The 27,901-nt window shown below is 40.8% G+C and overlaps 1 protein-coding gene across 1 annotated transcript; it reads right to left on the bottom strand.

The window, feature by feature from the left end:
* Positions 1-679: 679 nt before the first annotated feature.
* On the bottom strand, positions 680-26,758 carry Uro (Urate oxidase). The gene is made up of 6 exons (XM_071692136.1): positions 26,625-26,758; positions 17,875-18,106; positions 5,365-5,560; positions 4,895-5,081; positions 3,933-4,056; positions 680-2,585 (listed from the first exon to the last, which is right to left on the bottom strand). Exons 2-6 carry the CDS (start codon positions 18,094-18,096, stop codon positions 2,418-2,420), a joined length of 897 nt encoding a protein of 298 aa, XP_071548237.1. The 5' UTR covers positions 18,097-18,106; positions 26,625-26,758; the 3' UTR covers positions 680-2,417.
* Positions 26,759-27,901: the final 1,143 nt, after the last annotated feature.

Here is a 27,901-nt window from a genome sequence, read left to right as displayed (position 1 = left end):
TAGTAGTATACTTACAGTAATTTGCTGCATACGGCTAAGGATTTTTGATTATCATTCTCTTTCATTACTACTGGTGATAATACCATAAGTTATTAGAGTAGAAAGGGAAACTAGGGTTTTTCATTTAATCCAAAATTCGTTCATTCTTTCCCTTATCTCTTTTTTTTCCCCCTTTTATGAACTTCTCAATAAATCAACTAAGGCCCGGCTTTGATGTGGACTTTCGTCTATGACTGGAGCCCCCAACTTAAAAAGGAAAAAATCGTAGCTAACTTCAGCCTGTTTCTATAATGTTGTCAATAAAAAGCTTTTCTACTCTCCCATTAAAATATGAGTGGGTAAATATACCCTTAGCGGATCGCAGCTTGCAAATGATTAAAGAAAAAAAGATGTCGCAAGTGGCTGTTTAAAGTTATTCGATCTGGCATATCTGATAGTTAGCTATTAGGCTCGCACATCACAAAGACTGCTGGATCCCCACTGAGTATCCAGCATTGACAGCATTATGCAACACTCCAGCAACATCGCGATATCTTATATTCATCCCTCGATTTCCCCTCCAGTCATACCTGTGGCAAATGGAAAATCAAATGCTCCTTAAACATGAAGAACGTACTGCATGTGGCTGACACTTCAACTCGCAACTCAACTGAGGACCTGCTCTGAAAAAGAAAAATAGTTGTCCTTAATCCATTTATTAAAAGAAACATCAATTTCGTCGAACACTACAAATATAGAGAAATATTTTGATGATCAATATTCAAGGTGTGTACCTTATTTACATACAAACAATATCATCAGTTTTTGTACTAACAATTATCTTTCAGGTTGTCTTTCTATCTTTCCCCTTTTAATTTCTTACAGATGAATGCCTTTCCTGTCCTTATCCTTCTCCGTCCGATCATTCCACCCCACTGTAGTTCTTTGATCAAGGTTTTCTCGCCATCATCTTGTACGGAGGTTTATAGTCGTCATCAACAGCAAGCGAGGCTTCCTCCCCCACACTCTCGCCTGGGCGTTTTTCCCCCATCGTCCTCTGAGTAAACATCACTATTTCACATCACAAAAACAATGTACCGTCCCTTTTCTTTCACATGCCTAAGGATCATTTTTCCATTGCTGGATGATTCAAAATCGGTAATAGATGTTAATCTTTTAACACAATGAACCATTCCATCTCCTAATTAAAAGGATTAATTTCTCTAAAACTGGTCTGCCTTGGTTGGCAATAGATATTCCTGTTCTTTATGTGTCTTTCTTAACAAGAAGTTTTCCCGATATGAAATTGCTGTTACGTACTTCACAGCGGGTCACACGCACACTCTTGAGAGCTTCCGGTACCATGATCTCTGGTTAACATACAAGTTTAATGAACTTTTTAAAATATTTGGACAAACATTCTTTTTTTCCTGTGTTGGCTGAGTGCCCAAAAGCACAGTCGTCTCATTATTGCTATATATATATATATATATATATATATATATATATATATATATACATATATATATATATATATATATATATATATATATATATATATATATATATATATATATATGATTTGTTTCATGAGTTAAAGTGTGAATCATATGTCCTATGTACATTTTCACTTTATTCTTGAAACACACGAGACGTTTCGGGCACTCGAACACTGCTCATCTTCAGTCAGATTGATTATAAATGATGCAACGCATTATGTAATAAAAAAAGAATAATCACTCTTTGAAGTGTTACCAATGAGCGGTGACGTAGATAATTATATGCTAAGTGGTGGACCGTGCTCCCTCGTCGTTGATGCGTAGTAGTGTGGTGGGTAAGGCGCCAAACTCGCTGGCTTAACGGTTGGGAGGTTTTAACTGAGGTCTCCGCACATGGGGAAAGTACGGAGGAGGTAGAGATGGGTCATTTGGGGGTGTGTACAGCATAATTGTCGTCTCTGCTTGTCCTGTACTTTGATGGTTTATGTATGGATTATATTCTTTTATGTACGTGGCTTCTGTTACCTGTAGTCTTGTAGGTTCATGGCGATGTGTTTACAGTAAAATGTTGATGAGTGAGACCCATGTTATGTTGTTTGTTGCTTCATCAGTTGTTTAGGGCCTCCGTTCTGAACATCAAGTGTTAGACGTCGACTGAGTGATGTAGCGGTCATACCGATGTAGTTCACGTGGTTTTGAAGTTTACAACCTTCAGCTGGGCAGGAGTCCTCGTAAACTACTCTGGTTGACTGTCGTGGGGCATTGTTCGTGTGCGAGGTTGTTCACCCAAGATGTAGTAGTCACTGGTTTTCTTGTTCTTGTAGTACATGATGATGCCAAGACGACTTTCAGGAATGATGAAATATCCTAATATCCTTCTGGATAAGTTCGTCATACCTGCAAAATCATCATCAACGCTTCCTGCCACGAAAGATTCCTCTACAGTTTGGACTGAAGCTTCCTTCCCAGCTCGGCTGTGATGTTCCCAGAGGGCTTGTCCACAGGTAGGTACACCTCGTCATTTTCCAGGGCGCCTACGTCCTTGAACTTGCTTAGGTCGATAGTGAAATAGTGTTTATTGGGCATCGTCACCTCCACGCTTGATATCTGAAGCAGAATCAATACATTATGTGTGAGTGTATATATATTTTTCTTTCAAACTATTCGCCATTTCCCGCATTAGCGAGGTAGCGTTAAGAACAGAGGACTGGGCCTTTGAGGGACTACCCTCACCTGGCCCAATTCTCTGTTCCTTCTTTTGGAAAATTAAAAAAAAAAAAAACGAGCTGGGAGGATTTCCAGCCGCCCGCTCCCTCCCCTTTTAGTCGCCTTCTACGACACGCAGGGAATACGTGGGAAGTATTCTTTCTGTGTGTTGCCCGACGTTTGCTGGGTGCTGTGTGTTGCGGCTGGTGTGTGTGTGTGTGTGTTGACCGACGTGTGCTGGGTGTTGTGCGTTGTGGCTGGTGGGTGTGTGTTGCCTGGCTTGTGCTGGGTGTTGTGTGTTGTGGCTGGTGGGTGTGTGTTGCCCGACGTGTGCTGAACGTTGTGTGTTGTGGCTGGTGGATGTGTGGTGACCGACGTGTCACCACACACACACACACACATATACATATATATATATATATATATATATATATATATATATATATATATATATATATATATATATATATATCAAGTTTTTGGGCAATATGTTGGATTCTTATATCACGCACAATGTCAATAATTTGACAGTAATGAAGTTATTTATGGTTTCAAGCCAGTAAGCTTTTAAGAGTCATCTTCTTCACCAAAGTTACAGTTAACGATATCAGAATATCTCATGAATTCTTTGCTCGACCTTAATTTACCTGTTTGAAATTTCTTATTCATTGACTTGACAAATGTGTGTGTCAAAGACCATATGTATGAAGTTAGTAGAGAATACTATGATTAAGATCTCGGTATGGTAATGGGTGATCCACACACACACACACACACACACATATATATATATATATATATATATATATATATATATATATATATATATATATATATATATATATATTTCTTTTTCTTTCTTTCAAACTATACGCCATTTCCCGCGTTAGCGAGGTAACGTTAAGAACAGAGGACTGGGCCTTTTTTGGAATATCCTCACCTGGCCCCCTCTGTTCCTTCTTTTGGAAAATTAAAAAAAAACGAGAGGGGAGGATTTCCAGCCCCCCACTCCCTCCCCTTTTAGTCGCCTTCTACGACACGCAGGGAATACGTGGGAAGTATTCTTAATCCCCTATCCCCAGGGATAATATATATAAGAAAGGGCGATGGATGGATGCCAGAGGGGGGGTTGCGTGAGAAGGTTGTGAGCGAAGAAGGGGTGTGGGGGGGGGGGAGGGGGAGGCGAAGGAGTAGGTTAGTGTGTGAGAGACAAGTGTGTGTCAGTATGACTTTGATATCCTGACTGACCTCGGGGATAGCCTGCAGCGCTGCCTTCTGGATGAGGTAGACCGTGTTCTGGACGGAGGGAGAGAAGATGCCAGTGTCGGGCGGACCAGCAAACTTGTCGGAGATGATCTTGAACATCGTTAACCTGGTGGGAGACATGGGTCATGGTTATAGCCTCGCGATCATTGACCCTAAAAGAGGTGCCGGTGTTATGCTCAGGCCTCCAGCACTGTTTATCTTTACCTTTTACGGTACATCTGAGCCATTTTATGTGTACCGCGGTAATCTTCCCACAATGCGTTACATTTGGGTCATCTAGATGCCTCTAAAGTCAACACTATGTCGGTATAACTTTGAAAAAGAACACAAAACATTGCGAAGCTTTGACTCTCAGGCTTCATGCCACTCCTCAGCTCCACCTGTGTCTCTCTCGTCACTCTTCTGTATTGATGAATGATTCCTTCAGCTAGTTATCATAACGTAATGGTACATCGTGTTACTTTCTAAACCATCGACCTCTCTCTAGCCATGTCCCGTTATCATACTAACATTGATTAACCCATGTCATTTGCTTAGAGAGCGTAATTATGAATTATTGTATCATTCTTTCAACATCAGGAATAATACAGGCATGGTAAGTCCAGAGACTGGAGCTCAAAGTTTATCCTCAGCATTGTCTCTATAACAAAAAGGGAAGGGATGCATGTCTTTGGTGATGGCATGCATGACATATTCATGGTCATTCTACTTTATGATTTTCCTATAAAAATTTCCCTCAGGCTTATTAATCCTGCAAGGTATTTTTTTTTTCTACCTGTTTTCCTACCGACGTGTGCCAGAGGGGGTAGAGGGTGGGGAGAGAGCCTTTGCTTTGCTATCCTTTTCTTCTACTGCTTACAATTTTTTTTTTTTTAACCTTACAACCAAACCACCTCGCTTAGACCTTGGGTCTGTGTAACAGTGTAACTCTCTCTCTCTCTCACCATGTCTTGCCGAAGTCGACGCCCTTCGCGGTGTTATACTTCCAGGAGGCGGATACCACCGTGGAGAAGATGCGGTCCTTCATGTCTGGCAAGGAGCGGAACTCGTCGCTGACGAAGTTGACGAAGGAGGACTGGGTCGTCTTCAGCACTCGCATACCCTCCAGACTCGTGGACACCAATGGCTCCTCTGTGGGTGTGAGACAGATGGCTCATTGTTACTGGGTGGCTTGGTGGAGTGAGGGAAGGTGGGAGCTCATGGAACATGTGGCTGATGGTTGGCGGAAGTGTCGCTGCAGTGCGATTCTCCATCATATTGGCTTATAGTTTCCACGGAATACAGAAACAGTGCTAAATGTGCTGAACTGAATCGTTGTACATGAAGCTTAATTGAGGCAAAAATAAACCCAGGCTAGTAATACAGCAATCATAGTTTACATAAGTCACCTATTAAACCAGTCTGAGATACTCACCTCCACGCTTCTGCGTCACCTGACAAGTGTGTTGATACTCGGGAGAATAAATAAAGGCATGGTTGTGAGCTCGGCCATCCACCACTTGCCGTCTCCAGGGGCTCACCTCCACGCCCGCCTTCACCTTGTTCACGTGAGGATACTTAGTGAGGAAGTGGGAGCACAGCAACAGGGCGAAGGACTCCGGCGACTTGATCTGCCAAGATGAGGGGTAGAGGGTCACCTGAATGGTCACGAGTATTCTCCAGTCTCTCCCATCCTCCTGTTCTTCACTCACCTCCACTCTCCCCCTCTCGGTGTTCTCTTTACCTCTCTCCACCTGTTCTTCTCCCATCTCTACCCACCTTATGTTGTCCTCTTATCTCTTCTAACCTGTTCTATTTCCACCTCTCTCCTCCCGTTCTCCTATTACCGTGCTGTGGCTGGCTGTGTCAATCTCTCTGGTTATGTCTAGCTCTGTCTAGTCATGTCTATCTGTGTCTGATCGTGTCTATATGTGTTTGCAGTGCTTAATCGTGTCATAAAAGTGTACAATCAAGTATGGCTGTGCACGACAATGTCTTATTGTACCCACTCGTGTAGAGATGCATTTGGTCTCTTACAAATGTGTGTTTGCTTGTGTCTTATTTTCGCTTAGTGTCTCTACATGCGTATAAACTTGTAAACAAAAGATTTGCCCGCCTTTCTACCAGTCATACGTTGATGACGCTGTGACCTGGCAGGAGCGGAAGGAATAAAGTTGTCGTGGTAGCCCCCAGCTTAGCTTGTTTTATCTCGATAAACTGTGCCAAGCAGCGTTGTATTGTGTCCAGCCTCTTCCTGTGTTTGGTCAAATCTAATTGCATTGCCTAGTTATGGTAGCTGCTTCGTCGCTTTCCCCTGTGACTGAACGTGCTTACCTAGGCTTGGTTGTTCTTCATTACGTTTCGTCGTATCTAGGTGTACTAGGTCGCGTCTGTGTTTAACAGCTTCGATAAATAGGAAAAGAAATCAATGACCTCTCCGTCTCTAATGAGTGGAGGGACAGTCATCTGGCCGAGCTGGACGAAATGTTACAGGCCTATTAATAACTATCCTCCAAGATAGCCTTGACTGAGGCATGTTTTTCCCGCGCCACGTCGGATACTATCTAAAAGAGAATCAGAAGTACAAAAAAGGCGAATCTTGGCAGGATGCCCGCCCGTCCAGCCACAACTAAGCTGCTGGACAGCCTCACACTCCCCGCAAACTCAAGAGGATTCAAGGACCAACTGTGCAGGGTTTAGGTGACAACACATGACTATAAAACAGGTGAAAGATATTACGATAACAACTTCAGGGTGACTATATCTATCTGTCTATCTATCTATCCGTCTATACATACATACATATTCATACAAACACGTGTATATATATATATATATATATATATATATATATATATATATATATATATATATATATATATATATATATATATATATATCATACGAATTCCACTGCCCATACGTGGACTGCCCGCCCCTTTCGTCATAATGACTACCAACTAACTTGTCCCGACGTCTTTCGTGTTATTTACAGAGTGGGATCCCGAAGACACACCTGAGATCCTGCCACAACACCACCCTCACGAGAGAGATGTTGGAGACAGGAACATCCATATCAGACACTTCACCCGACCGTAGACGCCTTCAGTTACTCGAAGCCCTCTACATCAAGGAAAGATCACCGTGTATGTACCTGCAGACTGACGATCTTCTGATGTTACTTAGAGCTCGACATCTGACCTTTTCCAGCGAGAACGGCACGGTAACTGGTGACGTCACGTAGCAGCACGCTCGGCCAGCTTTCATTAGTCAAGACAATGGAGTAGCTGCATACCGTATCCATCTATAATTGGTCAATAATTTTTTCCTTTGATCTTTGACTTTCGTACAGTAACCTAGACCATACCCTACTGTCCTTAAACTTTAGAAAGTTACACTGATGGTTTCTAAGTTTGCTTCTGCCTCTGTTATGAACTCTGACCAGCTTACTGATAATCTACCTGAGTAGGGTCAGAGAGGCGTTAAACAAGTTGAGAACATCTGGAAGAAACTGATACATGCCAAATTAGCATTAAGATTCATTGAACTCAAAACACACACACTCATATATATATATATATATATATATATATATATATATATATATATATATATATATATATATATATATATATACATATATATATATATTAGTTGATTGATTGAGAGGGTGAAGGCATGCACAGAGCATCAGATTGGGGAAAAGTAGTGTGGCTTCAGAAGTGGTAGAGAATTTGTGGATCAGGTGTTTGCTTTGAAGAATGTATGTGAGAAATACTTAGAAAAACAAATGGATTTTTATGGAGCATTTATAGATCTGGAGAAGGCATATGATAGAGTTGTTAGAGATGCTCTGTGGAAGGTATTAAGAGTATATGGTGTGGGGGGCAAGTTGCTAGAGGCAGTGAAAAGTTCTTATCGAGGATGTAAGGCATGTGCACGAGTAGGAAGAGAGGAAAGTGATTGGTTCCCAGTGAATGTCGATTTGCGGCAGGGGTGCGTGATGTCTCCATGGTTGTTTAATTTGTTTATGGACGGGGTTGTTAGGGAGGTGAATGCAAGAGTTTTGGAGAGAGGGGCAAGTATGCAGTCTGTTGTGGATGAGAGGGCTTGGGAAGTGAGTCAGTTGTTGTTCACTGATGATATAACGCTGGTGGCTGATTCGGATGAGAAACTGCAGAAGCTGGTGACTGAGTTTGGTAAAGTGTGTGAAAGAAGAAAGCTGAGAGTAAATGTGAATAGGAGCAAGGTTATTAGGTACAGTAGAGGGACAAGTCAATTGGGAGGTAAGTTTGAATGGAGAAAAACTGGAGGAAGTGAAGCGTTTTAGATATCAGGGAGTGGATTTGGCAGCGGATGGATCCATGGAAGCGGAAGTGAGTCACAGGGTGGGGGAGGGGGCGAAGGTTCTGGGAGCGTTGAAGAATGTGTGGAAGGCGAGAACATTATCTCGGAAAACAAAAATGGGTATGTTTGAAGGAATAGTGGTTCCAACAATGTGATATGGTTGTGAGGCGTAAGCTATAATTAGGGTTGCGGGGAGGAGGGTGGATGTGTTGGAAATGAGATGTTTGAGGACGATATATGGTGTGAGGTGGTTTGATCGAGTAAGTACCGAAAGGGTAAGAGAGATGTGTTGTAATAAAAAGAGTGTGGTTGAGAGAGCGGAAGAGGGTGTGTTGAAATGGTCTGGTCACATGGAGAGAATGAGTGAGGAAAGATTGACAAAGAGAATATATGTGTTAGAGGTGGAGGGAACGAGGAGAAGTGGTAGACCAAATTGGAGGTGGAAGGATGGAGTTAAAAAAGATTTTGAGCGATCGGGGCCTGAACGTGCAAGAGGGTGAAAGGCGTGCAAGGAATAGAGTGAATTGGAACGATGTGGTATACCGGGGTCAACGTGCTGTCAATGGATTGAACGAGGGCATGTGAAGCGTCTGGGGTAAATCATGGAAAGTTTTGTGGGGCCTGGATGTGGAAAGGGAGCTGTGGTTTCGGTGTATTATACATGACAGCTAGAGACTGTGTGGACGAATGTGGCCTTTGATGTCTTTTCCTCGCGCTACCTCGCGCGTACGTGGGGGGAGGGGGTGTCATTTCATGTGTGGCGAGGTGGCGACGGAATGAATAAAGGCAGTAAGTATGAATTATGTACATGTGTATATATGTATATGTCTGTGTATGTATATATATATGTATATGTTGAAACGTATAGGTATGTATATGTGCGTGTGTGGACGTGTATGTATATACATGTGTATGTGGGTGGGTTGGGCCATTCTTTCGTGTTTCCTTGCGCTACCTTGCTAACGCGGGAGACAGCGACAAAGTATAATATATATATATATATATATATATATATATATATATATATATATAGATAGATAGATAGATAGATAGAGAGAGAGAGAGAGAAGGTCTTAACCTAATCTAACGTAACACAAACCAAACTAACTCGACCTAAAGTTGCAATATCGTAACGCTATCTACCATTTATCTATTTTGCTACTGTTAGTTATCTCCCTTATTTACCAATAGTTATAGTTACCCATTATATCTTATTCAGTTTTCTTGGAGAAATGGTATAGAAACTGGAAGATGGCCAAGGTCAAGACTCTCTCTCAGGAATAGCCAAAAGATGTAATACAAAGCTGTTGGTAAATGTATAATGTAATTTTTACACATCTCAGTCATTTCAAACTATGCTATGTAATTAAGGCCAGTGAATTTGCCAGAATGATGTTAAGTTATACATAGAGAGGTGTATGTATCAAGAATTAAATGGTATTATTTATGTTACGTGAGAGCCATGTTTATTTTGCTATTATAAATATATTCTTCTAGATTTTTATCAGTCTTTGATATATGACCACCTTGAGAACAAGGTAATAGTAGATATATCATTATGGCCGTCAGGTATTAGCCAAATTGTAAGGGAATCTGTGTCTCGCCCAAATCTTTATGTTAACAAGCTGTTAATTCAGTTATCTTTTAATGGGTCTATGGGTTGATTATACGCCCTTTAATGGGGTAGGGGTGGAGGCAGAACGTAAATTGGGGGCCCTTCCAGGATCTTGAACTGTGAAACAAACCTGCTGTCAGGGGTCTGAATAAGTGAAACCAAGTGTATGTAAATCAAGCTGGCCTAAGTGTTGTGGGTTAGTACTCTACTGTGCTCTCTTGAATTATATGGAGAAAATTTTTCTAAATAAGTGTTCATACTTAAACATGACAGATAATGTTAAGAGTTTTACTGAAACCCAGGATATACATTTTCTCTACCAGTGTAATAAAGACGAACTGAACCAGGTGCAGTTATTTATGGAATTTCTCTGCTGACATGTCAAAAATGACATGAGAGAGAATTGGAGATAGAGATGATAGAGCAAGTAAGTTACCTGAGATTATAGAAAAAGAAGCTGAGGATTTCTTCATTCAATTTGAAATACTTGCATTTATTAAAGAATGGGATGAAATTGACTGGGCTATGTTGGTGCAGAGTAAATCTAAGGGTAAGGCTAAAGAGGCATATGTATGTCTTAGTTTAATGGACTCAGTAAATTACAAGGCTGTTAAGGAAGCAGTATTAATAACTGGAATTGGACACAGAAGCATACAGGAGAAGGTTTAGGGACATCAAGAAAATCAGTGGACAAACTCACCTGGAGATGGCTAGAGAATGTGGAATGACATTTGGTAGATGGTGTAAATCAGAAAAAATAGAAACAATGGAGGAGCAGAGGCAACTTATCCTGTGGGAACAATTCAAAAGTGGCTTACAACTTGAAATATATTATGAAATATGCAAGAGTAGAGTGAAAAATGTGAGGAAAGCTGCCAGGATGGCTGACCAGTTAGAAGTAGCTAACAAATATTGTAAGAAAGAAATAACCTGTAAACAGTAATAGACAGCCTAGTAAACATTATCTTGTGGAGGGTGCACATAACTATGAGCCACAAAATAATGTACGAAATAGATTCCAAATACATACACAATACAGGTACTCAAGACCTCAGTTTAGTCATAACCCATATGTTAGTAGACAGGAGAAACCACCAATGAAATGTTTGGGATGTGGAAAATTTGGTCATAGTAAATATCAGTGTCAAAAATCACCAAAGACTATAGGATTAAATGTTGCTTGGGAACAGAAACATGATATTTGTGAGGTAAGAAGTAATGAGTAAAATGTGAGTAAACCACAGTGTGCAGTTTGTGAGTCATATATTACTGCAGGAAAGTTGGGATTAAAGGTAGTCCTGAGAAGAAAATTTTGATATTGAGGGATACTGGAGCACGTCAGAGTTTAATCCTGAAAGATGTATTAGAGTGGACAAATGAGTCTTACTCTGGGGAAAAAATAAATGTAAAAGGATTATGGTTAGGCAAGCCTATCCCATTGCATTATATAAATCTTGAGAGTGGATCTGTGAGTGGCTGTGTAAAGGTTAGGATGTGTGAAGAATTTCCTATGCCTGGAGTACACATGCTATTGGGGAATGATTTGACTGACTAATTTGTCCCAGAGTCTATCATGAGCAGTAATCCATTTCGTGTAGTTACTATTGTAAAGGTGAACCACATGACAGATAAAACTGTAGAGAATCAAACTGATAGTAATGTACAGTGTAGTGAAATTGTTTATCCAGCGTGTGTTGTGTCCAGGTTAAAGAGAGGAGAAGTTGATTATGATTTAGATGAATTATTTAATGAAGAGTATGTAACTAGGGATAATTCAGAAGAAATTGGAAATGAGAAGAGCACTGTGGAATTGAAAATTGATGTATTTCCAGATCTTGTTGTGGACAAGGAAGAGTTAACAAAGTTACAGAAGGGTGATGAAAGTTTGAAAGAACGTTGAAGTGAAACTGCTAGAAATGGGAATGAGAAGGGTGTCAGTTGGACTTTATGTACAAATGGTGTGTTAATGAGAAAATGAAGACCTGCTTATGTTCCAGCATCTGCTCACTGGGAGGTTAGAAAGCAAATTGCAGTTCCAAGGAATTATAGGGTACATGTAATTGCTCTGTCACATAGTTCTTGTTTGTCTGGACACTTGGGAGTCAGGAAGACAAATGATAGAATATTAACTCATTTTTATTGGCCAAATATGAAGAAAGATATGGTCCAGTATTGTACGACTTGTGAATTATGTCAGAGAGTATGTAAAACCAACCAGACTATACAGCCAGCACCACTGCAGCCAATTCCTGCTTTTTGTAAACCTTTTAGCAAAATTGTAATTGATTGTGTAGGTACTCTACCTAAAACATGTAAAGGATATCTGTATCTATTAACAATAATGTGTGCATCTACCAGATTTCCAGAAGCAGTATCATTATGTATCATCCATTCAAAAATATTGTAAGAGAGTTAATGAAATATTTCTCCTGGATGGGTATGCCTGAAATTATACAGTCAGACCAAGGAAGTAATTTCGCTTCTGGAATGTTTAAGAAAATATTAAAGGGGTTACATATAACACATAGGATGTAAAGAGCTTTTCACCCACAGAGCCAAGGAGTTGTGGAGAGATTCCATCAGACTGAAAATGATTTGAGAATGTATTGTGAGAAATTGTCAGTAGACTGGAATGAAGGTCTGCCTTTAACAATGTTTGCCATTAGAGATTCAGTACTCGAGTCTACAGGTTTTAGTCCATTTGAGTTAGTGTACGGACATGAAATAAGAGGTCCATTGAGTATGTTGAAAGAGAAATGTTGGGTAGAGCTAGAGAGGTTGCTGCAGAAAACTTGAAAAGGCATCAAGAAGATATGAAGGTATGGTATGACAAAAAATCTAGAAGCAGAAAGTTTAAACAAGGTGATCAAGTGTTGATAATATTGCCTCAGACAGGAAATCCTCTGAGAGCAAGGTTTAATGGTCCATGGGTTATTGAAAGGAGAGTGGATGATTTGAACTACAATGTGAATACCCCAGAAAGATGCAAGCCAAGTCAATTGTGTCACATAAACATAATAAAATCTTATTATGACAGAAATTCTGCAAAGGATGATGAGGTTACAAATGTGTCTTGTGCATGTGTTATGTCATCATGCAGAGGAAGTGAATGGATGTGAGAATGTGAAGTTGGAGAGATGTGAAGACAAATTGTTAAAAAATTCAGATATGTTAGATAGATAATTTGAAAAAGAAGCTTGATCATTTAGAAACTGAAAGAAGAGATGAGATCATACAAATAATGAATGAGTTTAGGTGTTTGTTTTCTGATGTTCCTTGAACTAATGTGTTACTGCATGACATTGAAATTGACGATGCAACACCTATCAAGCAGCAACCTTATAGAGTGAATCCTAAAATGAGAGAGATAATGAGAAAAGAAGTACAGTATATGTTTGACAATGATCTGATTGAAAAAGTAACAGTCCTTGGAGCTCACCTTGTGTGTTGATAACTAAACCTGATGATATTTCCTAGATTTTGTACTGATTTCAGAAAGGTAAATAAAATGACTAAAGCTGACTTGTATCCTATTCCAAGAGTAGATGTTTAATTGGTCAGATAGGAAATGCTAAATTTGTAACTAAGTTAGACTTATTGAAAGGGTATTGGGAAGTACCTTTGACTGAAAGAGCAAAGGAAATTTCTGCATTTGTAGGTAACTATGGATGGTTTGTATCAGTATAAAGCGATGCCCTTTGGTATGAAAAACAGTGGTACTACTTTCCAAAGATTAGTAAATCAAGTATTGTGTGATGTTAAAGATTGTTCTGTATATATAGATGTATAGTATTGTATTAAAAAACTTGGGAAAAACATTTGTATTTAGTGAGGGAAGTGTTTAATAGGAAAGTTAATGGTAAACCTTGTGATACAAAGCTGTTGGTAAATGTATAATGTAATATGTACACATCTCAAGTCATTTCAAACCCATATGTTATATAATTGAGGCCAGTGAATTTGCCAGAGTGATGTTAAGTAAAGTAATATAGAGAGAGGTCTATGTATCAAGAATAAATGTTATTATTTATGTTATGAGAGAGCCATGCTTATTTTCCTATTATAAATATATTTTTATAGATTTTTATCTGTTTGGTATTTGACCAACTTGAGAAGAAGGGAACAGTAGATATATCATTATGGCCGTCAAATGTCAGTATTTCACTTTTTATTTATTCTACTTTGTCGCTGTCTCCCGCGTTAGCGAGGTACTGCAAGGAAACCGACGAAAGAATGGCCCAACCCACCCACATACACATGTATATACATACATGTCCACACACGCAAATGTACATACCTATACATCTCAACGTATACATATATATACACACATAGACATATACATATATACACATGTACATAATTCATACTGTCTGCCTTTATTTATTCCCAACGCCACCCCGCCACACATGAAATAAAAACCCCCTCTCCCCGCATGTGTGCGAGGTAGCGCTAGGAAAAGACAACAAAGGCTACATTCGTTCACACTCAGTCTCTAGCTGTCATGTAATAATGCACCAAAACCACAGCTCCCTTTCCACATTCAGGCCCCACACAACTTTCCATGGTTTACCCCAGACGCTTCACATGCCTTGGTTCAATCCATTGACAACACGTCGACCCCGGTATTCCATGTCGTTCCAATTCACTCTATTCCTTGCACGCCTTTCACCCTCCTGCATGTTCAGGCCCCGATCACTCAAAATCTTTTTCACTCCATCTTTCCACCCCCAATTTGGTCTCCCACTTCTCCTCGTTCCCTCCACCCCTGACTTATATATCCTCTTGGTCAATCTTTCCTCACTCATTCTCTCCATATGACCAAACCATTTCAAAACACCCTCTTCTGCTCTCTCAACCACGCTCTCTTTATTATCACACATCTCACTTACCCTATTATTACTTGCTCGATCAAACCACCTCACACCACATCTTGTCCTCAAACATCTCATTTCCAGCACATCCACCCTTCTCTGCATAACTCTATAGCCCACGCCTCGCAACCATATAACTTTTTGGAACCACTATTCCTTCAAACATATCCATTTTTGCTTTCCAAGATAATGTTCTCGACTTCCACACATTCTTCAAGGCCCCCAGAACTTTCGCCCCCTCCCCCACCCTATGATTCACTTCCGCTTCCATGGTTCCATCTGCTTCCAAATCCACTCCCAGATATCTAAAACACTTCACTTCCTCCAGTTTTTCTCCGTTCAAACTTACCTCCCAATTGACTTGTCCCTCAACCCTACTGTACCTAATAACCTTGCTCTTATTCACATTTACTCTCAGCTTTCTTCTTTCACACACTTTACCAAACTCAGTCACCAGCTTCTGCAGTTTCTCACACGAATCAGCCACCAGCGCTGTATCATCAGCGAACAACAACTGACTCACTTCCCAAGCTCTCTCATCCACAACAGACTGCATACTTGCCCCTCTTTCCAAAAGTCTTGCATTCACCTCCCTAACACCCCATCCATAAACAAATTAAACAACCATGGAGACATCACACACCCCTGCCACAAACCAACATTCACTGAGAACCAATCACTTTCCTCTCTTCCTACCCGTACACATGCTTTACATCCTCGATAAAAACTTCTCACTGCTTCTAACAACTTGCCTCCCACACCATATATTCTTAATACCTTCCACAGAGCATCTCTATCAACTCTATCATATGCCTTCTCCAGATCCATAAATGCTACATACAAATCCATTTGCTTTTTTAAGTATTTCTCACATACATTCTTCAAAGCAAACACTTGATCCACACATCCTATACCACTTCTGAAACCACACTGCTCTTCCCAATCTGATGCTCTGTACATGCATTCACCCTCTCAATCACCCTCCCATATAATTTCCCAGGAATATTCAACAAACTTATACCTTTGTAATTTGAGCACTCACTCTTATCCCCTTTGCCTTTGTACAATGGCACTATGCAAGCATTCCGCCAATCCTCAGGCACCTCACCATGAATCATACACACATTAAATAACCTTACCAACCAGTCAACAATACAGTCATCTCCTTTTTTAATAAATTCCACTACAATACCATCCAAACCTGCTGCCCTGCCGGCTTTCATCTTCTGCAAAGCTTTTACTACCTCTTCTCTGTTTACCAAAGCATTCTCCCTAACCCTCTCACTTTGCACACCACCTTGACTAAAACACCCTATAGCTGCCACTCTATCATCAAACACATTCAACAAACCTTCAAAATACTCACTCCATCTCCTTCTCACATCACCACTACTTATCACCTCCCCATTAACCCCCTTCACTGAAGTTCCCATTTGTTCCCTTGTCTTACGCACTTTATTTACCTCCTTCCAAAACATCTTTTTATTCTCCCTAAAAATAATGATACTCTCTCACCCCAACTCTCATTTGCCCTCTTTTTCACCTCTTGCACCTTTCTCTTGACCTCCTGTCTCTTTCTTTTATACATCTCCCAGTCATTTGCATTACTTCCATGCAAAAATCGTCCAAATGCCTCTCTCTTCTCTTTCACTAATAATCTTACTTCTTCATCCCACCACTCACTACCCTTTCTAATCTACCCACCTCCCACGCTTCTCATGCCACAAGCATCTTTTGCGCAAGCCATCACTGCTTCCCTAAATACATCCCATTCCTCCTCCACTCCCCTTACGTCCTGTGTTCTCACCTTTTTCCATTCTGTACTCAGTCTCTCCTGGTACCTCCTCACACAAGTCCCCTTCCCAAATTCACTTATTCTCACCACTCTCTTCACCCCAACATTCTCTCTTTTTTCTGAAAACCTCTACAAATCTTCACCTTTGCCTCCACAAGATAATGATCAGACATCCCTCCAGTTGCACCTCTCAGAACATTAACATCCGAAAGTCTCTCTTTCTCGCGCCTATCAATCAACACGTAATCCAGTAACGCTCTCTGGCCATCTCTCCTACTTACATCCATATACTTATGTACATCTCTCTTTTTAAAGCAAGTATTTCCTATCACCAGTCCTTTTTCAGCACATAAATCTACAAGCTCTTCACCATTTCCGTTTACAACACTGAACACCCCATGTACACCAATTATTCCCTCAACTGCCACATTACTCACCTTTGTATTCAAATCACCCATCACTATATCCCGGTCTTGTGCATCAAAACTACTAACACACTCACTCAGCTGCTTCCAAAACACTAGCCTCTCATGATCTTTCTTCTCATGCCCAGGTGCATATCCACCAATAATCACCCATCTCTCTCCATCCACTTTCAGTTTTACCCATATCAGTCTATAGTTTACTTTCTTACACTCTATCACATACTCCCACCACTCCTGTTTCAGGAGTAGTGCTACTCCTTCCCTTGCTCTTGTCCTCTCACTAACCCCTGACTTTACTCCCAAGACATTCCCAAACCACTCTTCCCCTTTACCCTTGAGCTTTGTTTCACTCGGAGCCAAAACATCCAGGTTCCTTTCCTCAAACATACTACCTATCTCTCCTTTTTTCTCATCTTGATTACATCCACACACATTTAGACACCCTAATCTGAGCCTTCGAGGAGGATGAGCCTTCCCCGCGTGACTCCTTTTTCTGTTTCCCCTTTTAGAAAGTTAAAATACAAGGAGGGGAGGGTTTCCAGCCCCCCAGCTCCCGTCCCTTTTAGTCGCCTTCTACGACTTGCGAGGAATGCGTGGGAAGTATTGTTTCTCCCCTATCCCCAGGGATAAAATGTCAAATGTCAGATGTCAGCCAAAGTGTAAGGGAATGTGTCTAGCCCAGATCTCTGTTAACGGAGGCTGTTAATTCAGAGTTATCTGTTTTAATGGGACTATGGGCTGATTATACACCCTTTAATGTGTAAGGGGTGGAGGCAGAACGTAACACTACTCTGACCTATCATAGTATCTTATTAGATATAAACAGAATTGTAACGTTTCGGTGTAGCAAATGGTGACCACCCGGTAGCTCTATACATGCCCTACTCACCCCGTGATTCTTGGCCAGGATGTAGACCGTGTTCTTCTGTGAGTCGGTAGCGACGATGGCAGAGTTGTCTCCGTGGATGTAGTCGTCATCGGTGTCGAGGGTGAGCTCTGTGCTGACCTCGTACTCCTTAATGGAGTGGACGACGCCTTCGCGACGCACATACAGCATCTTCACATTGTTTTTGCCGTAGCCGCGGTTCACCCACTCATAATGTTCCTCCATCCTGCCTGTGCTGTGGATCAGATCAGGTAACTACAATTTCCAAAGCTTCCAGCAGAAAAGAAGTGAACAAAGCGTCAAAACTTTTCGCAGGCATAATTCCTCATTCACATGGAAACTGTCAGATTCTTACCTGAAGTTCACACTGTTAGGTCGATACTTACGCCTCTGCCGGTAGTTGCTAAGGAGGGTTAGAGCTTCCTTACAAACAGCAGGGCTCAAGCCTACACACTGGAATGGTATCCACCTTTTTGCGTCTAGGTATAAACTAACCATATGAAAGATTGTATAATGTATGTAGTGAAGCTTCTGTAATGAACCAATTCTGTAATATATATCAAACCACTGGGGGTCTGACGAAGACCCTTTGAGACCTCTGTAATCATCTTGCGCTACCGCTCACAGGATGAGCATATCGTGCACGCACATAAACCTAGCTGGTGTTACTAAAACATCAAATCGCTGTGGTTATTGAGGGACTCAAGCTTCCGTACCAAGACCCTTAAATCTTGAAAATCAAGAAAATAATTTCCTCTAGTTTTTCAGGACTGGGAATGCTCCCAAATCACTCCTTGTGTAGTCTCGCGTGATTTTAAGATCGTGTTATCTGTGGCAGGTATTTCTTTGGTACAGAGTCTCTTTGAGAGACAGCAAGTACCAAGTACGATAAGGAATTTTTTTTTTTGTCTACTAATACAAGTCAGGAATTAACGCCACCTAGTTTACCGGGCATGAAACATAGTCTTCATTAAAACCTAATAATATAATCGTGAGCTACTGCCTTATGTACGTAATCTTGCTGAGTTGCACGTGAACTTGGGTATGGAACGGTCGTTACTTAAGATCTGATTTATCTCTCTCTCTCTCTCTCTCTCTCTCTCTCTCTCTCTCTCTCTCTCTCTCTCTCTCTCTCTCTCTCTCTCTCAAGGAAAAATGAAGCCTTATGGAAGACTTTTCGGTTAGGAAAATTTTTCAGACAAAAATGATGAAGATTCGTAATCCTCCATTAACAGAATATCTACCACAATTATTGGTTCTTTATTTGATATCGGCATCCTCACTACCACTTACGTTTACATTCTCCCTTATGTAATAAAATGATGAAAATGGTCAATATCTTAAGAAATATTTTTGAAATCAAGTTGACGCAATGGCCATAGTCTCAAGAAACAACTCCAAAAAACCATTCTCAGTTCAAGGTCGCATTTTTTACACGTTACAGTGATTGGACTCTCTGATTTCTGGTCTATTTTGCAGATATGGTAGGATTAATTCTTCTCTGCAGAAATGGATGATAAGGTAAACGTTTGGGGCAGATATAAGCCACCTTTGGGACAAAACTATTGAACATGCACCGACCACCTTGACAATAAACTTGCGAAAGTATGCGATAGGCTACAGGAGTAATACAAACCCTCAGTTATCAAATGTAATTAGAAATGGTAAACTGTGCATTCTATAGGCACATACAGAATTTGGGCTGCTTAGAGTAGTTGGCACTTTTAGTATTCTGGGGTTATCAGTACTTAAGAAGTGAGCTGCTAACGTTGGTGTCTTATAATCTAAATCTATTTAGAAAATATGGGACATAGTTCTGTGGTCTCTGATGAGATGTACCAGCTCAGGTGATACACTAAGGCACATGTATCATCTCAGGGGATAAATATGTGGACATGTAGCGACTCAGGGAATGAACCGAAGGACATACACATTACCACTTCAGGGGTTAAACCTGGGGACAGTAGCATCACTGGGGACAATCGTGTGGACATGTATTTCCTTAGCAGAGTTTTATTCAAGTTCTACCATACAGTAGTCAAACACACAGCAAAGTTGCCTCGTATGGATTGGTTTGTATCCCCGGGCTGTTCTGTGGACCGGCTTCTCGCATGCCTTGCTGGGGACCGGACGACCACCGTTTTTTGTTCCTAGGAAGTTTAGAGATGTCTGCGTTGAATACCAGGTAATATTTAGTAATACATGCGATGGGAAAGTTGCAATGTATCATAGCAGGCAATATGTCGATCCCGTCGGCTTCAATGACTAATCTGGGAATTAAAAATCGGGCCGACACTTTCAGGACAGTTCTATTATTACATTTGAAGCCTGGTGCATCTGACCTTCACGTTTGTTTGTTGACGCTTCATGCGTATATATAATGGTTAACCCAATGTCAAATGAAACTTCCGAAATTTATCACAACAGATTTAATCTAATATGTAGAATTGCAAGGAATGTTATATTGGTATCTATGTGTGGTTTGGAAGTTGATTCATTTAACAATTGTCTTATATGTTTACATAATAAAGTGAGACTCGCCGTAAACAATTTGGCCAATTCTTATCCTTTCATACGATATTGAGTTTGCTGCATGAGTTGTGCTTTTCTTATGCAAGAATGACAGACGATTTCGTTCCTCACCTTGGACAAACATAGGAACAAAAAACACCAGTGTTGCATAGAATACTGATGAGATCAGATTCCTCAGTCTCCAGGGGCTGTTAATGATGCTTCTGGGATGTAAATAACCGGGATAATAAAGAGGCAAAAATAAGAACTTTTGACAGCAGGCCCATATCTTCCCTTGGATACTGTCCACGTAATGACAATGAAAGATGTGCAGCTTACGTTCATATTAACAAATACGTATATGGCGAAATCGGAAAGTGAATCGGTTTACCTTGTGTCCGTGTGATATTCCTACATTCCAAGGACTGCTAACCTCTCAGATGTGGTATGACCTTCAGTACACGAAAGACGTGTGTTTACGTTCATTATACTGACACAACCGTGGGGTAGGTTCTAGGTACACCTTTATCGTACAAAGAAGGTCTCTCATAGGTTTACACAGCAACATGACGCAGCCTTCGTTAAACAACGCAGGTTTGTCCCCAGTCTAGGCTTCTGCTGATGCCATTATGTCCATCTACCAAGGGTCGCTGGTTACGCTGTTCTAATATCGAATATGGCTGCTCTAAAACATACGTGTTTATATATACGAATAAAGTGCATATGAACGCACACCTTCATAGAACATACAAACCTCCAACAGCCAGGATCGAACCCTGTGTCACAGGCGGGAATGCTAATCATTAGGATATGGACCTGGCCCATACCCTATCGGTTAGCATTCCCACCTGTGGCACAGGGGTCCAGGGTTCGATCCTGGCTGTTGGAGGTTTGTATATGATATATATATATATATATATATATATATATATATATATATATATATATATATATATATATATATATATATATATCACATGATACCTTCCAACAACCAGGATTCGAACCCAGGTCCTTATGCATGGTAGCCGATCATACTCTAGTGGTAGCGATCCCGCCTACCAAGCAAAAGGACCTTTGTTCGAATCCTGGCTGTTGGAGGGTATTATGTGTTCTATGAAAGTGCACGTTCATATGCATTATAGTCATATAATGAGTAACAATCTAAATGCAAAGTATGGAAACAAATATAGAAAAACTTACAGTTGAGGAAACACTGAACAATATCAAACGAGTAGGAATAAAGTCCATTACTAGATACATTATGTAGAGCCCGAGCGAGGCCGTTATTGTTCGGATGTGGAGTAGAGAGGTCAGGTTGGGCTCGTCTGAATCTGACCTTCATAACCCAGGACCGTGTTGGTCAGCGCCGCGTTCCTGCTGTCCAGAAATGGCGGACTCGATATCTTGTGGCAGGTCAATGACGTGTCCCATTCGGGCCATCAAAGAGATCTATGGCGGGTGTCATGATAGTTGCAGTGATCGGTGGAGACCACAGATATTAAAAAAACCATTCTCATTTTAGAGAAAGTTCCTGTCATTAACATCAAGACAAACATGACCACCGCTACACAGCTCTTTAATGGCCTGCCAGTAGGAAGTAGACAACACCATTGCGTTTGTATCACACCCAGACACAGATACAATCATCTCCCAGCAGACACATTCTACACCCAACAGTTTACCTGCTCCGATTTCAGTTGACATCTTTGACAACAGACGATCCGCAAGCCATGACACTGCATATGAACTCAGACCCATATCTGTGTTTCACGATGGAACGTACACGGACTGCGACCATATTTATACTTGCTACAGGTCGTAGTCGAACGAGATAATGTAAATGTTGCCCTTCTATACATAGAAAACTAGTTTAAAAACATTTCGTTTCACTTAACATCAACAATATTATATGCACTCACAACCAGAAGGAAGAAATGGCTGTATTACGCTTGTCAGAAAATAAATCCTTCTGTATCGCTGACATCCTATAGTGCGAGAACACCGTCGAGGTACAGGCTATAAGGGATCACTACTTGCAGATCGACACACTGATGAACTTCTCTTGAAAGTTAGGATCCGTTGGTGACTCGTCTCTCTCTCTCTCTCTCTCTCTCTCTCTCTCTCTCTCTCTCTCTCTCTCTCTCTCTCTCTCTCTCTCTCTCTCCTCACAGTCCTCTGCTTTCATCGCCGAAGATTTCAGTGCACATCACCCAAATTCCCGTTTCGTACGCAGCCGATGCCACAAGTGGCCACATGAGAGAGACCCATGATGATGAACCTCCTTGATTATCTCCGACCATCCCGGCAGAATCAACTCATGTGCGAGGTGGTAGAGTAGTACCTGTCACCACCTCCTGTACAGACGTCCCCAGAGCGTGTACCGAGATACGAGACGACCTTCTCATGGACCAATTGGCCATCCTCACTGAACTAGACGTCAACACCTTCCACTAGCTCCTCTTACTATCTCAGTGGGACAAAAAAAAAAAAAAGTTACACGCCCTCCCCCTGATTATGGTGTTCTCAGAAGTCTTGCCCGAAGCAATCAACAGCGTAGCTATGACGTCTACCCTTGCTTAGCTCTTTAGAACTAGACGCAGGGATACGTGGTCCTTCAACGACGAGGTGAAATGAAAATAACTACACCACACTCGTTAGTTTTCGTGTTGTATGGCCAATCCATTAACTATTTACACAATATATAAATGCGACAAGCTGGCGAATTCTTCAAAGCAGTATTTTCATATTCGCTGACTTTTAACAAGATTCTACACCAAGTAGTAAGAATGTTCGGACTAAAACCAGATGACAGTCGCCAGTGATCGTATTTCCCCTGAACAACTTGATATCACTCCCAGGCATCTTGACGTTTGCTTAAACTGGTCCTGACACAGCATTAACACGCAGAAGGTAAAAGATCAGACCTAATAGTATCGACCCTCCAGGAGCACCACTTGAAACAGGTTATCCAGAGGAGACACATCCGGAGTAAACAATCATTTGCGGTCTGTCTCTTAGAAACGAGTCTACCCATCGCAAAGAGTTTTCCCACTTATCAGTTAGTCTCGGTATGATCCACAAGTGAGTAACAGTAACACTGGCCTCGGGAAATTTCTTTTTTAAGTGGTAGCCGAGATGGTACATTCTCTCTCTCTCTCTCTCTCTCTCTCTCTCTCTCTCTCTCTCTCTCCACACACACACACAGCTGGGTTGGTTAGCTGAGTCGCTTACCCCTGCAGGATTCGAAACCAAGCGAACCTGCTCGTGAGTCATAGTCATCAACGTGTATCATCTAAAGAATCAATCCAGTCATCTCGACACCTTATGCGGAGTAACGAATCATTCAAGGCTAAGTTTCTGGTGCCCATTCTAATTCACCTCTACAAAGCTGAACTACCCTTAGCGTCCACGGGCGTGTCCACTTCCGCGTCCACACTTCGAGTTTTACGTACATCCAAGTTCGGTTCTCATTCGCTTTTTGATGTTCAGTCAGTTGACTACACATACAGACGCAAGTGATGAGCTCTTTAGTATCCCAACAAGCTAAGGCCGCCTGAACTTACATGTCACGAAAACTTCGTAATCAGCGATTGCTTACGACTGTTTTCAGGGGTTTACGTCAGCACTACGTCAGCCTTGCCTAACATCGTACGTAAAGAGAGTGCGAACAAGTGAAAGAATGGAATAACAAACATTGAAACATGTTTCTTCTCATTCACGTGAAACATACACGAGGAACATGTGTTGTTCAGCTTCTTAAGTTCTAATTGTTTCTACCTGTCGTTAGATAACACAAAATCAAGTGTACAGTTAAATCAGGCGATACAGCAATGGCCACCCGTGAGTTAAGAGTTAAGCATCAAGAAGTTCATCTTTGGGTACGTCAGGTGAAGATTTAACTCCACGTTCTTCATCGTTGTTTTCTGAACTTAATATGAATATTTCTTGTATGACTACAATGGTTGTTTAGTTATCTGATCTTTCTCATTTGATGATGAACTTTTAAAAGTTGTTCCGTAGCTGATCAACTTTTTATATGTGCTCTTAAATGTCAGATATAAGAGTTCAGTTATTAACTATTCGAGCTGCTCCTTTAACCTGTTTTTTTTTTTTTTTTTATCTTGAGTGACAGATTTGGCCTTCAGCAGCCATATTTGTTAAATCTAATTTGTTTGTGGTACATGTATATCGTTATCAACCAGCCTCTTCTTGTCATAGACCCCAGCGATCTTTATCCAAATCCTCTGGATTTTCTAATCAACTGTAATCTATCGTGCTATAGCTGCATAATTTCACCCTTAATCTGTTCATGGTAACGTTCTCTTAAGCATCTCTTTATTCCATCATTTCTTCCAACGATTCTCCCCATAAGAAACCCACAATGGCACTTTGGTTGCACTGAATGAGAGTAACTGAAAAATTTTCCTAATGGATTCCTTGGAAAAAAAATTTTGCCTTTCATTGGGCGATGCGTCTGTCTCTGTTAAGCATATGGCAGTGGTTACTACTGGGGCAATGGAAATATACATCTCTTCTTCCTCTAAGATTATTTTTCTTCTAGTGTGTAGTACAGCCGCTGTTTTTCTATGGCCATTCGGACAAGGAACCTGGTTAACTGGACTGAGTAAAACAATCTGTCCCATAAAATCTCATTCCGCTTCCATTTCCAACTGACGTTATTTACAATACGTTATTTCTGAGGGAAAGTGCTCCCATGCCGAAAGAACATATGCTAACTTCTTTCTTTCTGCCACTGGTAAAAGTCTCTCTGGTTTTCGTACAAAAGTGCATTCAACTACTTTTAGAATCTTCTCTTCGTTCCAACTTTCCTTCGCTTTTCCAGTCAGTTTTCCGTTTCTCCTGCTGATAAAGCAAACACTTTTTGGTTCTTTTTTTCTCTTCCAGTTCCACAATGGATGAATCCACCATTCCCTTACCAGTTGACGCACCTGTCACTAACCCCATGATTTTCAATAATCTTTTCGCTCAGTCCAAAAAGCACTTCTCTCTTTAGACATAAGCAAGACGTGGACCAGATGGCATCTTGCGGTTTTAAAGCGAGTGTGACTGTGAACTTGCACCCGTGCTTGCTCGTCTGTTTCACTTTTGTTTTGGAACCAAAACTTTTCCTCCTCAGGAAAATGCCTTGTTTAAGCTTCTCTTGAAGAAGGGTGACCGTTCTGACTCATGCAATCATCGTTAAAGCTTCTCCATGCCATCATCGTCCTATTGTTTGACTTCTACTGTTTCCCAAATTTTAAGTCTCTCCTTAAATTCCGTTTTCTGGCTATCTGCATCGTTTTCCACGGGCAAGATCTGCAGGTAACACTTGTTATTACGGTACCACCACCTGGTCGTCTTAGCTAAGGAGTTAATTGCTGGATCTCAAGTCTCAGATTGCCCCTGCCCACAACAACGTTCACTGACTTGATAAAACTTTGTTTCCAATAACGTTTTCCAAGATGATGTGGATAATCTTTGAAGACAGAAATTCCGCCTAGTCCTGGGAATTCCCCTTAGTCCTATTCTCGGTAAGTTATTCATGAAACACATCGATACTGAGATTAACTTCTATCTGGAACCTTCCCAGAATTTTGGTAAGGCACGTTGACGACGTGTGGTCACCATAGCCATCTATCTTCTTAAGACTCTGAGCTTTTTTTTTATACTAAAGTGAATAACATCAACCCCAACACCAAGTCTGAGGATGAATGGGAATAAGAAGTCAAGTTGCTCTTCCTTGATGTGATGATAACTAGGAAATTTGATTACTTCTTTAAAAATCTACAGAAAGATTACAAATGTGAGCGCTATATCAAATATTTTTTCAGTACGTGTACATTCTGTAAAAGTGTCAATGCGATCCCACAAATCTAGAAGACAAATGTAACCATATAAGTTGTATATTTAGGAATTTGTGAAAAAGGGTAACTGGAAAATCAGAGACATTTTATACATCTAGTAACAGCAATGTAGGAATGAATAATAGCTCCAAATGTCTGGTGTTGCAGTATTTACCTAACCTAGCCAACGAAACAGTTACAACAAAAGGCGTTTAATGTTGCCATCCAATTTAACAACACTATTAGTATGACTTTTATCAAGAGTAGGCTAAATTATCAGAAAACTTACGTTGTTAAATGTGTCATGTGAGGTTGTATACACTAGCCATATATATATAATATACACCAATGCTGGTAAGAGTTGTCCCTAGTACTTGCCTCCCTTAATAATCTTACCTCTACAATGATTTGTCTCCCGACAGTATGTTCCTGTGGCGAGTAAGCGAGGTCCGGCAGTGTACAACCACCGACTACAACTGATCCAGGCGAACTGCCTCACGCATCTGAGAGAAGGTCGCTCATTGCCGGGGCTACCAGACAGGAGAGACCAGAGGTTGCATTTTTTTTCTCCACCAAAGAAGTACTCAGACTGCTACACTCCATCATTTATATATATATATATATATATATATATATATATATATATATATATATATATATATATATATATATATATATATATACATACATACATACATACATACATATATATATATATATATATATATATATATATATATATATATATATATATATATATATATACATATATATATATATATATATATATATATATATATATATATATATATATATATATATATATATATATTGTTATGAACTCAATACTTATTCGAGCAAGATCGCCAGTGACATATATATGTGACAAATACTGAGTTTAGTCAACACTGAACATGAGTTAACATTCCAGGTAAGATTTCAAACCAGGAGTTCTCTTTCCTTTATGACACTTTGTTCGATAACATTACTCTTAAACCTGACGTGACACAGTAAACATCATCGTTACACTTAGCTAAACCTGACGTGACACAGTAAACGTCTTACAAACTAGGGCAGCGGTGGCTACGGGGTTCGAGAAGGGAAAGCCTACATTTACCTTGCTGGGTTCGGGACTGCTGAAGGAATCGACTCCCACACGATCGTCTGAGCCTTTTAAGTGAAGGACCAGCAAGGCAGGAACAGCTAACCACGCCTTGACCCGCCACCTATGGCTATGATAGGTAGGAATGACATAATTGCCCTTGATAGGTCAAAAGACTGATTGTCACGCCCTCATCCCAACGTGATTGGCTGGAGAAGGCCTAAGGTCCGGCCCACATGGCATGAATTCAAACTACTTTGTTCCCTCGTTCACGACAGCAGCGAACGTACTGAATGACATACCCCCGTAGCTGGCCCTACGACTTGACCTGATGCCACTGATAAGGGTTTGGGTGCTGGAGGACTGGTCAACATCTGCTTCAAAATAGGATTACTAAGACAAATAACTCGGTCAGGGAAGTGAATAGGTCCGAGCCGATAGAAACAACACCCTACACATAGGCACACCATGCACAAAGACACACCATACCTATATACGAACATGTGGGCACACACACACCATGTTCGTAACAATATGTACAATTCTTCAGTGCGCTGTTTGCTAAAGACCA

The sequence above is a fragment of the Panulirus ornatus genome, chromosome 1, assembly GCF_036320965.1.
Source record: "Panulirus ornatus isolate Po-2019 chromosome 1, ASM3632096v1, whole genome shotgun sequence".
NCBI lineage: Eukaryota > Metazoa > Arthropoda > Malacostraca > Decapoda > Palinuridae > Panulirus > Panulirus ornatus.
Note: the sequence above shows the minus strand (reverse complement) of the source record. Positions and strands in the feature narration are given on the sequence as shown.

What these genes read in the sequence shown, in the direction of transcription:
- Uro (XM_071692136.1), bottom strand. Translation starts at nt 18,096, where the DNA reads ATGGAGGAACATTATGAGTGGGTGAACCGCGGCTACGGCAAAAACAAT. An exon ending in GGTGACGCAGAAGCGTGGAG is followed by an intron (nt 5,082 to 5,364) that starts GTGAGTATCTCA and finishes TCACACCCACAG; the next exon opens with AGGAGCCATTGGTGTCCACG. An exon ending in GTCGACTTCGGCAAGACATG is followed by an intron (nt 4,057 to 4,894) that starts GTGAGAGAGAGA and finishes GTCTCCCACCAG; the next exon opens with GTTAACGATGTTCAAGATCA.